Source organism: Poeciliopsis prolifica, unplaced genomic scaffold (genome assembly GCF_027474105.1).
Source record: "Poeciliopsis prolifica strain line A6 unplaced genomic scaffold, Auburn_PproV2 SCAFFOLD156, whole genome shotgun sequence".
Lineage (NCBI taxonomy): Eukaryota > Metazoa > Chordata > Actinopteri > Cyprinodontiformes > Poeciliidae > Poeciliopsis > Poeciliopsis prolifica.
In genome coordinates this window covers 235,562-249,664 of record NW_026562531.1, presented here as the reverse complement: position 1 = coordinate 249,664, position 14,103 = coordinate 235,562, and the positions used below count along the sequence as shown (strand labels likewise).

Sequence of the window (14,103 nt, the reverse complement as noted above, 5' to 3'; positions counted from 1 at the left end):
AACATTTAGTCCACGGTCGTCCAGTCGGACCCGGTTCTGGGAACATCCGGACCCCTGCTGGTTCTCAAACTGAAGTCAGCTTCTGATTCGCTAAAGGGAGATTCCGCCTACTTTTTAAAACTCTAAATCGACTTTAATCTGCTGAAATACAGAGACTGTGATGTCATTACTGTAATATCTGCAATGATGTGAATATTTTATCAGAATAAATCACTTTTTACTCACATCTGGATGGAACAGAATCACTGGTTAAACATGTATAACGATGAAGGGAATCTTATAATAAATTGAATTTATCCTCTACAATGTGTCACTGCTAATCATCAATCAATAAGGGTTATTGATTGGAGATGTTGTCACAACAGAAATGCTCCAACGATCAGTGGAGCAGAGGAAGCTCTTCCTTTCACATGGAGACGATTCCTCTGACACGGTTCATGTCTCAGATATTCTGCAAACAACCAGGAAATCAATCTTTGATGAAAGATCATTTTTAATAACGTTTTGGACAAAGAGACATTTAATAAACTGTTGCTGCTCCTCAGTTATAAGTCAAACATCAGATACTAAAATATCAAAAAATAAGGAAGAAAGATATTCTGGACAAGTTCAGGGTTCACGACCTTTCTGCTAGACAAACTATGTCTCCCCGTCACCTCTGACCTTTGTGCTGCTGCTGCTGCTGATGATGATGATGATGCTCATTAGTGGTTTTTATTACTATTATTATAAGTTCAAACAAACCCGCCTTCCCCTGTGGACGACACCATGGTGACTAATTGGTCTCAGTGACCTGCTGCTTGGCGTTGAGTCTGGACTGAAGAACCGGTCCAGAACCCCCTCCAGCTGTTCCTCGCTGTAGTCCACCACCAGGAAGCGCCGCCCATCCGCCGCCCCTCGGATCATGGCCGACAGCGCTGCAGAGGCAGGAAGTTAACACCCTGATGACCAAATCACATCAACCTGCACAGGAAGTGACCTCACCTCGTCCTGACGACGGCCGGAACAAACACAGCACCTTCTTGTCCTCCATGTCCAAGGCCCGGCCCAACTCGTAGCCGACGCCCAGGGACGGCCGCGTCACCTCGGCAACCACCACTGAGACACATAGGGGTCAGAGGTGAGCGACCCACCCCTCTGGGACCGACGCTACGATCCGGTCTTACCGTCAGACTGCGCAGCCAGGCCAGGTCTCGGTCATGGATGGCTCTGTCGCCCCCTGCTGGACCTCTCTCTCCTGACCAGTCAGAGCACAGCTGGTCATTGACATCACATGACCAATAACCAATCAGCAGCAGCAATGCAATTCATCAATCCTGAACAAATTCATTCATGAACTAATGAACATTGTGGCCATTTGGTCCCAAACATCCTGAGCAGCTCTAGCTTGAAAGAGAAGATTTCAAATAAAAGCAGATTTCTTGAGACATGCCCACCAATATGGCCACCTTGTTTCCTTCCTGTTCCTGCATCGTTAGCAGACAGTAACTCTGCAGCAGCAGCTGGTTGTTAACAGCTTTGAACATTATTTTGCAAATCCTGAGCCTCTCAGTGACCTGCTGCTTGGAAGGTCACTGAGAGGACTCCATGCTCAGGATTTGCAGCCAAGCCGAGAATCTGAAAAGGGGACGTAATATTTTGCTATTAATGGTCAACGCTACGACAGCAAGGTCAGATCCAAGGGAATCAGCTGGGTGAAACGTTTGACCTGCAGCACTCTAACATGTCTGTGGGTCACAGCCTGATGCTGCACCTGACAATATGAAGCCGCTGTGTTTCAATTCAGTTCACTCAGAAACAAGCGACCCAAACATCTACTCCCTGGACAGACGATCAGTGAAGCAGCTGCTTAAAGACGCTACCAGCCAAACTGACAGAAACCAAACTGTTTCTGGGTTTGAATCCAGACAGATGGAGATCTGTGACACATCCCAACATCGGCGCTCCTATTCAAGCCAAAAACGTCTAGAAACTGGAAAGGCACCGCAGGGGGACGTCACTAGCCGTAGCAGCGGCTAATGGGCCGCCGTAGCAGCGGCTAATGGGCCGCCGTAGCAGCGGCTAATGGGCCGCCGTAGCAGCGGCTAATGGGCCGCCGTAGCAGCGGCTAATGGGCCGCCGTAGCAGCGGCTAATGGGCCGCCGTAGCAGCGGCTAATGGGCCGCCGTAGCAGCGGCTAATGGGCCGCCGTAGCAGCGGCTAATGGGCCGCCGTAGCAGCGGCTAATGCGCCGCCGTAGCAGCGGCTAATGGGCCGCCGTAGCAGCGGCTAATGGGCCGCCGTAGCAGCGGCTAATGGGCCGCCGTAGCAGCGGCTAATGGGCCGCCGTAGCAGCGGCTAATGGGCCGCCGTAGCAGCGGCTAATGGGCCGCCGTAGCAGCGGCTAATGGGCCGCCGTAGCAGCGGCTAATGGGCCGCCGTAGCCCGGAGCCTCACGGTGGATCTGCTCCCAGACTGGCCTCTCTTCTACGAAGGGCTGCGGTTTCTGAGCGCTCAGCAGAACCAGGCAGGAAAAGGCAACGACTTATTGTGATCATTCTTCACAGGAATGTTGGTGGATTTTGTGATTGTTGAGCAAATCTACAGACTTCCTGAAAACGACAAAATGTTAAGAGTTGCATCACCAAGGCAAAGACTTTATTGATGAAGTAGAACGTTTCTGAAGACGTTCCAAAGTGGGCCCGTCGGGTAGAACCAGCGTTCTGATGCTAACATTTAGCATCAATGCTAAACTTAGCTAAATCCTATCAATAGCATGTTGACCAATGAGGACTGACTCCATTCGGTAGGTTTAAACTAGAGCGTGAGCTAACATGAGCCAAAATGCTAATGTTAGCTTAAACGCCGTCACTAGCATGTTGTCTTACATTGAATTTCTCCATTCAGTGTGCTGAACACAGCTAATGCATGAAACAGCTAAATGCTGATTTTGGGGAGAAGGGTGATGCTAGCATAGCTTTGCTCCCCAGAGCGCTAGCTCTGCTAATGTTGTGCTAACGTGGAGCAATAGGTGCTCCAGGCACTGCTTAACTCTTACAGTGTTGAATAGCTATTAATCAGGACGCATCTGCTCATTCTTTGGCTTTAAATCTCCCTTTTGGCTCCAGCGCCTTCCTCTTCCTCAGTATCAGAGGCTCCGACCCGCCTGGGTCCGGGCCATCAAAAACTCAAAAGCGCATGCGCGTCCCACCTGAGTCGCCGAGCTCGGCGCAAGCCACGTGTTCAGTGAGCACGCTCCCGTATCTGCTCAGCGCGTTCACGATCCTCCGGTAGAGCAGCTGGTCCGACCTGCCGCCCCGGATGCTGCCGCAGAAATAGATCTTCATGCTGGACCGGGCCGGTTCCGAACCGCCTCTGCTGTTGGCTGTCTGAGCCGCGGTTCCACTTCCGGCCTGTTCCCGCGGAGCGCTCATTGTTTCCGCTTCCCCTTAAAGAGTTATTTCCGGTTCCCGTGGCGACATAGATGCAGCCGAGGACCCATCGATATCCATCAGTATTGATCATTGATCAGCCTCTTGAGTTTTCTGTTTTGATTGTCCCTCCCACAATGAAAGACCTTTGACCTCCAAAAACACCTTGCAGGACTGAACACGAGTTCAATGACGTAGCAAGAAATGAAGTTTCACCAAGTCAGAGACATTTACTGTGGAGAGCAGAAGGTACCTGAACTCACCTGTGTGGGAGGAGCTAAAGGGAGAGAGCTCAGCCTGCGGGGGCGGGGCTTAGAGGACCTGCTGCTGATAGTGAGGGGACAGATAACACCAGGACAAGATGGCGGAGAGAGTAATGATCATTATTGATCAATAATCAATTCTTATTCTCAGTTTTGGATCATTTATGTTTTGGAGTAAATTGTAGGAACTTAATTATTGGTTTATATCCAAACATTAATATTTGTGTGAAACTCCCTGGAGGCTTTGCTGCTGATTTAACATTAATATTTCATCTCATTTCCACTTTTCTCTGTAATTTAGGAATATGAACAATTCATGATCAGATCGGTGCAGACACTGAGAAATCAGACGCGTCAGCAGTTAATATGACGTCACTGCTGCGTTCAAACAAGCAGCTTCCAACCATAACGGATCCAACCAAACTTTTTCAGAACCTGAAGTTTTGAAAACAAGATTAAAGACGATAAATCCAAACTTCACTCACGGCTTCAGGACCAATTTACTCCTCAAACATGGAAATTTGTCCAGATTGATATCGTCAACCTGCTGCTGTCGTTAAAACTATTAACCCAATCAACTTTATTGGGAGGAACAGGCCACAGGAAAGGTCATAGGTCAAAGAAATCAAAGATGGCGTCTGAAAGTAGCCAACTGGATTAATAATGAATAATTCTCAGTTATGTTGGTATTGTCTCTCTCATTATATATTAACACAATAATGGTCTAAAACTTGTAGCTGTTTTCAATAAACATAAATTTCTTATTAAACTATCAGTTCCATAAAATGTTACTGTCTGGAAAATGCTGTCCATCATATGCAATAACAGATTCATACGTCACAATAAAGTCTTATTTTACGGATTGGCTGCAGGAGAATATATTAGACACTTAATGGCTGCATGTTAAACTACAACAATTCTGTGCAAAATATCAATTCTTTCCCCCAAAAGCTGAATTTACCAGATCATATGATATCAAAACCATTTATTCATCAGAATACAGATATAATAACATATCATCCAATGACCCCAAGAAACTTTATTTCCTGAAAAATAATTTAAAAAAAACATTTTTTGCAAGTTTGAGATCGCTTTGATATCGATGACAATAAACGATAAAGCAAGTCATGAACGCAGTCAGACCGAAATATTCTGGGACTGATCAGAAAGGCGGATCAAACTGAAAATTGCACTTCCTGAATCTATTTCTAGAGTTATGGTAACTTATGGAGTGTTACTGCAAAACAATAGAGCTCAAATATGTAACCTAAGATTTTGTTTATTCATAAACAGACAGCTGAGATGAGCCACAGTTTTTAACATTTTTATCTTTATTGCAGTTATATTTGAAATCTCTGAGATGTGTTGCATCATCAGATACCTGACTGAATTATCGAACTACTGATGTATATTAATGCTAACATATGAATCCTCCTGTTGCTACATTATTATCATCAATATTACTTCCATCCATCCATCATCTGCCGCTTATCCGGGGTCGCGGGGGTTGCAGCTTAAGAAGGGAGGCCCAGACTTCCCTCTTCCAGCCACTTCGGGGGAACCTGAGATGTTCCCAGGCCAGCCGGGAGACAAAGTCCCTCCAGAGTGTCCTGGGTCTTCCCGGGTCTCCTCCCAGTGGGATCTCCACCAGGAAGGCGTCCAGGAAGCATCCTGACCAGATGCCTGAGCCTCAACTGGCTCCTCTCGATGTGAAGGAGCAGCGGCTCTACTCTGAGTCCCTCCCGGATGACTGAGCTTCTCTCTTGAAGGGAGAGCCCAGCCACCCAACGGAGGAAACCCATTTCGGCCGCTTGTATTCGATCATGGGTCATGATCGAATGACCCATGTATTCGTTCTGTCGGTCATGACCCAAAGCTCATGACCATAGAAGAAGGTAGGAACGTAGATCGACCAATAAATCGATAGCTTTGCTCTTCACTTTGATGGACCGGTACAGTTTCATCGCTTCACTGTAGACCCTACTCCAATCCGTCTGTCGATCTCCCATTCCCTTCTCTCATTCGTGAACAAGATCCATTCGGATCTTTTGAACTCCTCCATTCGGGGCAAGACATCCCCCTCGACCCGGAGAAGGCACTCTACCCTTTTCCGGCTCAAGACCACGGCCTCAGATTAGGAGGCACTGATCATCATCATCCCGGCCGCTTCGCACTCGGCTGCGAACCGCTCCAGCGAGAGCTGCAGAGATTACAACCTGATGGAGCCAACGAACCACATCATCCGCAAAAAGCAGAGATGCGATCCTGAGGCCACCAAATCGGATCCCCTCAACGCCTTGACTGCACCTAGAGATTCTGTCCATGAAAGTAATGAACAGAATCGGTGACAAAGGGCAGTCCTGGCGGAGTTCAACTCTCACCAGAAACGAGCCCGACTTACTGCCGGCAATGCGGACCAGACTCTGACACCGGTCGTACAGGGACCTGACAGCCTGTATCAAAGGGCCCGGTACCCCCAAACTCCTGGAGAACCCCCACTGGACACCCTGAGGGACACGGTCAAACACCTTCTCCAAGTCCACAAAACACATGTAGACCGGTTGGGGAACTCCCATACACCTCCTGGACTCTGCTGGGGTTGTAGAGCTGGTCCAGTGTTCCACGACCAGAAAAAAGAATCACACTGCTCTTCCTGAATCTGAGGTACGACTATCCGACGGACCCTCCTCTCCAGGACCCTTGAATAGACCTTGCTAAGGAGGCTTAAGAGTGTGACCCCTCTATAATTGGAGCACATTCTGCACGGATCGCAGCAGACTGTGTTCCAACTCCTGCAGCTGGATCCTTTATGCCTCAGTCTGACCTGTTGGGGTTAGCTGGGGTAAGGAGGGAACCATCAGTTTGTTTGTTATGGTAGGCTGTGCCGCCTGGTGGCAGAAATACAGAACTGCACCTGTTGCCAGTTCAGAACCATTAGATGGGAATCAAATCTTTATTAACATGTTGAACACACTGACATGTTTCAGTTTCTGTGAAGGTTAGACAAACTGAGATTTCCCAGAGTTTCTAACTGACTCAAACGCAACATCTGTAATAAACAACAAAGATAAAAACAATAATAAAGACGCTGAAGGTATGGAGAGCAGAAGGAGAGAGAAACCCAGAGAACCAGAACCAGAGAGAAAGAAACCCTGACCGAGCCCGGACCGGACCCTGACCGGATCCGGACCGAGCCCGGACTGGACCCTGACCGGATCCGGACCGAGCCCGGACCGGATCCGGACCGGACCCTGACCGGATCCGGACCGAGCTCTCACTGGGCCCTTCACAGACTCCTGGCGGTGGCGTTCAGGGTCACCTGGTGAACGTTTCGGGCCACCCTCTCCATGGCCGCCGGGTCGGGTCCTTCCAGAGAGTCTAGCAGACCTGGAACAGAACCAAGCAGATCATGAGTCGGTTCTGACCCAAATGAGCCGCCCAATCCCGAGAGAACATTTGGATCCGGAGCTGCAGAACCGGGCCGCGATATGCTATAAACATGCTGCTATAAACATGGCGAGTTTTTCTCTCTGATGGTTAAACTGGGTGAACTGGTTCCATCAACCATCCATCCAGTAAAATTGTTTTCATAATAAGGTCTCGGTGTGTAACGGAACCGATCCGTTCCACTGGGACGCATCGTCTCAACAAACCCAGGAAACCCATTCACTAAAGTCGAACACGACGAGACGTGGTCCAATCAGCTCTGTGTTCGGACCCGGTTCTGGTTCTGACCCGATTCTGACCTTCCAGAATGCGGTGGTAGCTGAAGTGCAGGTACAGCAGGAAGCTCATGTGCAGCAGCGCCAGGGAACCGCAGAGCAGCAGCCGCGGCGTCTGGCCCACCGTCCGGGAGAGCAACACCGCCACCTGCAGGACACACAGGGAATGAGGAGCAGGGGCTGATGGGAAACGGGGCTGAGGCAGGGGTTGATGGGAAACGCAGTCCTACCATGCGCAGCGTGGACAGTCCGCCCAGCAGCAGCCACAGGCCGTAGAACAGGAAGTGGAAGTGGATGTTGTAGTGACCAGGAGGACCACGCAATGCCCGAACAGGCCGTAACCCTGGCGACAGGAGACAGGAAGTGATGTCAGGGGGAGCTGGGGGGCAGGGGAGGTGCAGTACCCACCAGCAGGGAGAGCATTTGCAGCAAGGTGATCTGAGCGTTGACCAGGTAGGCCAAGAAGAAGACGAAGCAGGAAACGCCGAGCCAGTAGCCGAAGCACTCCCGATGGCCGTCCCCATGAGGGTGCCCTCCACCTAGTGACGGAAGGAGGGACAGGTGAGGACAGGTGAGGACAGGTGAGGACAGGTGAGGACAGGCCGGGGGCGGGCTTACAATGACGGTCCCGAAGTCTTCATGCCGTGCAGCAAGATGGCCACCAGGGTGAAGACCAGCATCAGAGGGCCGTACAGCTCCCCCGCCACCTTCTGCAGAGGAAGCACAGCAGCTCACCTGGAGCTCACCTGGAGAGGGCGGGGCTTACTGCAAGAGGGGCGGGGTTTACCTGGGGGAAGGTGATCATGCGGACGGGTATCATGGACTCCAGCAACCTGGCGAGGGGAAAGGCTAGCTTAGCATGGGATCAGGAAGCAGCTGACAGGACGCAGGAAGTGGAGTTCTCACCTGCAGCGCACCTGGGCGGGCTCCACGTCAAAGTACGGCCTGAGGATGTCGATGTTGGCGTAGAGGTTGAAGGCTCTGGACGCCTGCCGCTTCCCCGCCTGCCACACCTGGAGGAAACAGAGGGAGGGGGCGGGGCTTATAGCATCCTCTCGTCACCATAGCAACATTCCAGCTCCCATCCGTCGGCACGCACTCACCTCGTCCGCCACCTGCCGACCCAGCTGACCTTTTAGCCCCTTCACACCAAGGAAGTCGTCAGCGCCGTCGGCGTCGGCGGCCGCCGCCTCCTCGGCCACTTCCTGTTCCTCCCTCATCCTCTGGTGCAGCTCGCCAACGTCCTCGAAACTGGAGCCCGACGTGTCGTCCATGTTCTCCATGTCGATGACCGCCGCACCGCCGCCCTGAGGACGCATCATAGCCGGTGCTGATACCAAACGGACCGGGTTAGGTCAGGTCCGTTTGAGGACCAGGACATCCAGCTGTTCCCGGTACCGGGTCAATTTATTCAGCTGTGTAACCAGAACCAGCAACTCTTCAGTGTTTCACCGTTGGACTGAACATGGCGGTGCTGATGACGTTTAATGGAAGAACCCGGAAATAAACGTCTGTCCATCTCAGAGCAGGTAGAGGACAAGCACATGGTGGCGCTAGAGAGCTGGGGGCTGTACTGTTAATCCTGTCACTGACAAAACACGTAGCTGACGGCTGATGAGGCCAAAGCTAACATAAAGCTCGAGCTAACTCAATGCTCACAAAGCTAAAGCTAACATAAAGCTACCAAAAACACAAAGCCGATGCTAATACAAAGCTAAAGCTAACATAAAGCTCGAGCTAACTCAATGCTAACTTGAATACAAAGCTAAAGCTAATATAAAGTTGACTCAAACACAAAGCTAAAGCTAACGTAAAGTTGACGCTAACACAATGCTAACATGAACACAAAGCTAAGGCTAACACGAAGCTAGTAAGAGTCTGGGCAGAGTTCATCCATGAAACTGGTTGATTATTAAAGTCCATGTAGCTTCAGATTGTTGTCCAGGTTAACTTGAACTATGAACTTTTATTGTCTCAGGTTTCTTTTCTAAACTACAGAAAAGTAGTTTAGAAAACTACATATTGAATATCAGCATTAATATTGATATTAACAGAATTGTGCCATAATTTTCATATGGCAGAATTTTATTTTATCAAATGTTTTATTCGATTACTCCATTAATCATCAGAATAATCAATTACTAAAGTAATACTTACAACAATCCTAATCAGAAAATGAAGTGGGTCTTTCAGAACCAGCAGAGGTCCAGATGTTGGGTCCAGAAACACTTTGATGGTTTCAGACCCGGTTCAGTCCAGCTGAACAAACCTGATCAGAACCATCAATGTTCCCCACCGACCCGGTTCTAGTCTTAGTAGAACCGGGTTTATTTCTGGTTTCAGGCTTAAACTGACCAGAACCGAGGGGAGGTCGGGTCCATTTCTGTGAAATTCAGGCAAAGAAGCTGATGGTCAGGAAAATGGATGTGGATAAAATTCTGGTTCTGTTTCAGTTCAATGAATTGGTTCTGGAGTTGTTTGAATAAATAAAGAATAACTCCAGAACCTTCGGATGGACTGGTTCTGGTGTTATGGGTTAACTGGTGGCGGCAGCTGGCAGATGTTGGTGTGGGCGTGGCTTTTTAGGACCCCTTTACTGAACCAGGAAGTAAACAAGGCGATGAGCTTGAAAAACCATCAGATTCTGTAAGAAGCCCATGAAGATCTCGGTAATAACTAATTAGAAAGATGTTTATTGGTCTAACATGCTATGTTGCCTTTTTTATTTTACATTAATCTACAAAATCACCAAAACATGCAGATTTGTCAGAAGTTGTCCTGATTTCTATGTTCCTTCAGAGGCTGAAACTCGTCAATGGAAGATGGAAACAGATCTCAAAGATTCATCCCTGATAAATCTTAAAGAGCCATAAATGATTAAAAAGATCAACTGGAGGACCTGAAAAGGATCAACTACCTGTTACTCATTTTCCCACAAAGAGATATTTCAGAGTTTTGAAACCTTACAGAAGGATCACAGACTGGAAAACATGATTTCTTTCGGTACCTGCAGGAGAGACATTATTTTAATAGATGTTTTAAAGAACGGATGACAGAAAGCGATTCAAGTTTCATTTTTATCACTAATTAAACCTGGACGAGACAGCAGAATTATCTCCAAATTATATAACGATATAAGCTATCTAAACATGAGAATCCAGAATACATCAAGAGGAAATGGGAAAAGAAATGAAGGCAACAATCTCAGCAGAAGGCTGCAGTGGATCTCGACTGGATCAAACGCATGGCAGGACTTTTGCTGGAAAAATGATGTTTCATTCCACGCATTCAGAGACGATACCAAAGCAACGGGGCGCTGCTTATTTATAGAAGTCATGGCTACTGCAGATCTATGTGGCATTTATTCTCTATTGTTGATATTTTGTCTTTTAATTTAACTAAACAGCTTTATTCTTTTCATCAAGTGACTCCAACACTCAACCATAAGAGACAGAAACTATTGTCTTATAAATTTTTACATCAGAAACTGTTAAAATCTTCACTCAAACTAAGATTCTGAACGTTTCACAAGTTAATCCAGGTTTACTTCTTACAGCGCAAGGTGACCAGGATCAATAACAGGGTCATTGGATCAGGATCAATAACGGGATCATTGGATCAGGATCAATAACAGGATTATTGGATCAGGATCAATAATAGGGTCATTGGATCAGGATCAATAACAGGGTCATTGGATCAGGATCAATAACAGGATTATTGGATCAGGATCAATAACAGGCTCATTGGATCAGGATCAATAACAGGATTATTGGATCAGGATCAATAACAGGGTCATTGGATCAGGATCAATAACAGGATTATTGGATCAGGATCAATAACAGGCTCATTGGATCAGGATCAATAACAGGATTATTGGATCAGGATCAATAACAGGGTCATTGGATCAGGATCAATAACAGGATTATTGGATCAGGATCAATAATAGGGTCATTGGATCAGGATCAATAACAGGATTATTGGATCAGGATCAATAACAGGGTCATTGGAGGATCAATAACAGGATTATTGGATCAGGATCAATAATAGGGTCATTGGATCAGGATCAATAACAGGGTCATTGGATCAGGATCAATAACAGGGTCATTGGATCAGGATCAATAACAGGATTATTGGATCAGGATCAATAATAGGGTCATTGGATCAGGATCAATAACGGGATTATTGGATCAGGATCAATAACAGGGTCATTGGATCAGGATCAATAACAGGATTATTGGATCAGGATCAATAATAGGGTCATTGGATCAGGATCAATAACAGGCTCATTGGATCAGGATCAATAACAGGATTATTGGATCAGGATCAATAACAGGTCATTGGATCAGGATCAATAACAGGATTATTGGATCAGGATCAATAACAGGGTAATTGGATCAGGATCAATAACAGGATTATTGGATCAGGATCAATAATAGGGTCATTGGATCAGGATCAATAACAGGTTGTAAGTCCTCAAAATGCTGATATTTCGCTGATATTTCAATATATTTATCAATTTTCCTTCACATGCTAATAATTATTATTGTTGTTTTGAAAAGATCAAAGACATTTTCTAATCATTTTGATCAGGAAACGAATCAGACGCCTAAAGTCTCCAGGCAGCAGCGCTGAGGACCCGTGGGCTCACTGGTTAATGCCAAATCCAAACTGGTTCCCAGTGGAGACTGTAGATATGATCATAATGTTGATTATTATAACTTTATGTCATTGAGATGATTGATGGACGTTACTGTTAGTAAACACACAGCAACACATCAGTGATTTAAAGTTGATTCAATGTGATGACCTCATCGCTCAGCATCACTTCCTGTGACAGGTCGAGTCACTTCCTGTGACAGGTCGAGTCACTTCCTGTGACAGGTCGAGTCACTTCCTGTGACAGGTCGAGTCACTTCCTGTGACAGGTCGAGTCACTTCCTGTGACAGGTCGAGTCACTTCCTGTGACAGGTCGAGTCTCTACAGGATGAAGTTCAGAAACATTTTGGTTGCAGAGCCAGAAACTCTCAGCAGGATGGAAATGTTAATATCGCCCATTACAGGAAGCTGAGAGCCGATTCAATGATCAATAATCGATCAGTGCTGGTTAGAAAAGCTTCCACTCAGGCTCACATTCTGCTGTTCATGACAGGAAATGAATTGATTCTGGTGAACCTGGATGGGGTGGTCCTGTTTCTCATTGACCTGGTTCTGATCCAATGAAGCGAACTGATCGCTGCTCTGTAGAAACTTGTTTTGAAACGTAATTTTCACATGTAACAAAAAACGTATTTGCTTCAAACGGGATTTAAAGGAAAGTTTTGCAAATGGTTTTGTCACACAAGTAGCATTTTTTAGCAGGCATCAACACAGCCACCTACAATTCAGAAACATCTGCGGTGCGAGAAGGTTTCACCCAGTTAATTTTGCCACCAGTTAATCCATAACACCGGGTCAGTGTTCGAACCTGTGATCAGAACCAGAACCTGATGGTGATACCCATCAGAAGCTCCTGATCCGGTCGGATCCGTTCCTCCAGTTAGCAGGTTGGCGGGTCGGTTGGTTCTGTCAGCGGAGGCTAACATTAGCTTAGCCAGTGGGGTCATCTGCTGGCCGGACTGCTAGCAACAATTAATTAGGCTCTCGGTTCGCTAGCTGCTAGTTATCCCAGGTTTGACCCACCTGGATGAGCTGGTCGTCGAACCCTCCCCAGGGCTCCGTGCTCCGGCTCCCGGTCCCGGCAGACATCCTCACGCGGCGGCAGCTTCAGCTCCGGGTCCCGGGGTTCGGATAGTCGCTGGTTCTGGTGTCTGTGGACTTCTGGCGGACTCTAAACTGGACCGGTACCGATCACATCCGCCGATGTTTGTGTTTGTGACGTTACAGAGCCTTCGTGGACGAAGGAGATATCGCGAGGTTTCCATTCACGATGAGAATTCCGGCGCCTTTCTGAGATCCGACTCAGGCGGCTGAGTTCACCACAGAGATTCATTTGCTACTGCTATGGAGAGTCATTTCAGCCCAAAGCGGGAGAAGATGTGGACTCAGGGAGGGATCTCTCACGATGGCGGGTAACAGAAAGTATGACAGCAAAGCGCAGGAAGGAACAAGAAGAGCGCGACAGAGAGGTGTGAAGAAATATCCAAGCAAACGGGGGTGGGATCATCAGTGCTGATCCTGAGCCTGGGGTAAAAACTGATGAGCTGGTGTGGGTTTCTGGGCTGAACAAGAAGCAGGAACAGGTAAGTGCAGGGGGGGGGGGGGGGGGGGGGCAAGCAGGGCTGAGCACCTGCCCCTTTTGCTCCATGACACATTTACTATTTCTGACACATGTACTACAATTATAATAATAATAATAATTATTATTATTATTATTTTGCAAGCCCTCCGGTCACATTGTTACCTTTGACCTTTTGCCCGTGACCCACGACGCACTTGCCTGTCGCACAGTGAGATAAGGCGGTTAACTGCGGAGCTCAAGCTAGCAAATATCCCAGAGATTACAGAACAGTTTTTGGTGAATTAAAAGATAATTTTTGGTGCCAAAGCTGGAGTCGGCTTGCTACTGTCAGGTGACGCAGCAGGTGAGGCTTCAGGTGAGGCTTCAGGTGACGCAGCAGGTGAGGCTGCAGGTGAGGCTTCAGGTGAGGCAGCAGGTGAGGCTGCCGGTGAGGCTTCAGGTGAGGCAGCAGGTGAGGCTGCCGGTGAGG

At 47.8% G+C, this 14,103-nt stretch overlaps 2 protein-coding genes across 2 annotated transcripts; both read right to left on the bottom strand.

Annotated features, from left to right (window-relative positions):
- Positions 1–706: 706 nt before the first annotated feature.
- Positions 707–3,397, bottom strand: LOC129356111 (2'-deoxynucleoside 5'-phosphate N-hydrolase 1-like). Its single transcript, XM_055025721.1, has 4 exons — positions 3,191–3,397; positions 1,154–1,237; positions 985–1,098; positions 707–917 (listed from the first exon to the last, which is right to left on the bottom strand). Exons 1-4 carry the CDS (start codon positions 3,324–3,326, stop codon positions 727–729), a joined length of 525 nt encoding a protein of 174 aa, XP_054881696.1. The 5' UTR covers positions 3,327–3,397; the 3' UTR covers positions 707–726.
- A 3,210-nt stretch (positions 3,398–6,607) lies between these two features.
- LOC129356106 (protein YIPF3-like) lies at positions 6,608–13,321 on the bottom strand. Its single transcript, XM_055025717.1, has 9 exons — positions 13,076–13,321; positions 8,499–8,702; positions 8,302–8,408; positions 8,183–8,228; positions 8,014–8,105; positions 7,804–7,934; positions 7,626–7,738; positions 7,420–7,543; positions 6,608–7,060 (listed from the first exon to the last, which is right to left on the bottom strand). Exons 1-9 carry the CDS (start codon positions 13,139–13,141, stop codon positions 6,960–6,962), a joined length of 984 nt encoding a protein of 327 aa, XP_054881692.1. The 5' UTR covers positions 13,142–13,321; the 3' UTR covers positions 6,608–6,959.
- Positions 13,322–14,103: the final 782 nt, after the last annotated feature.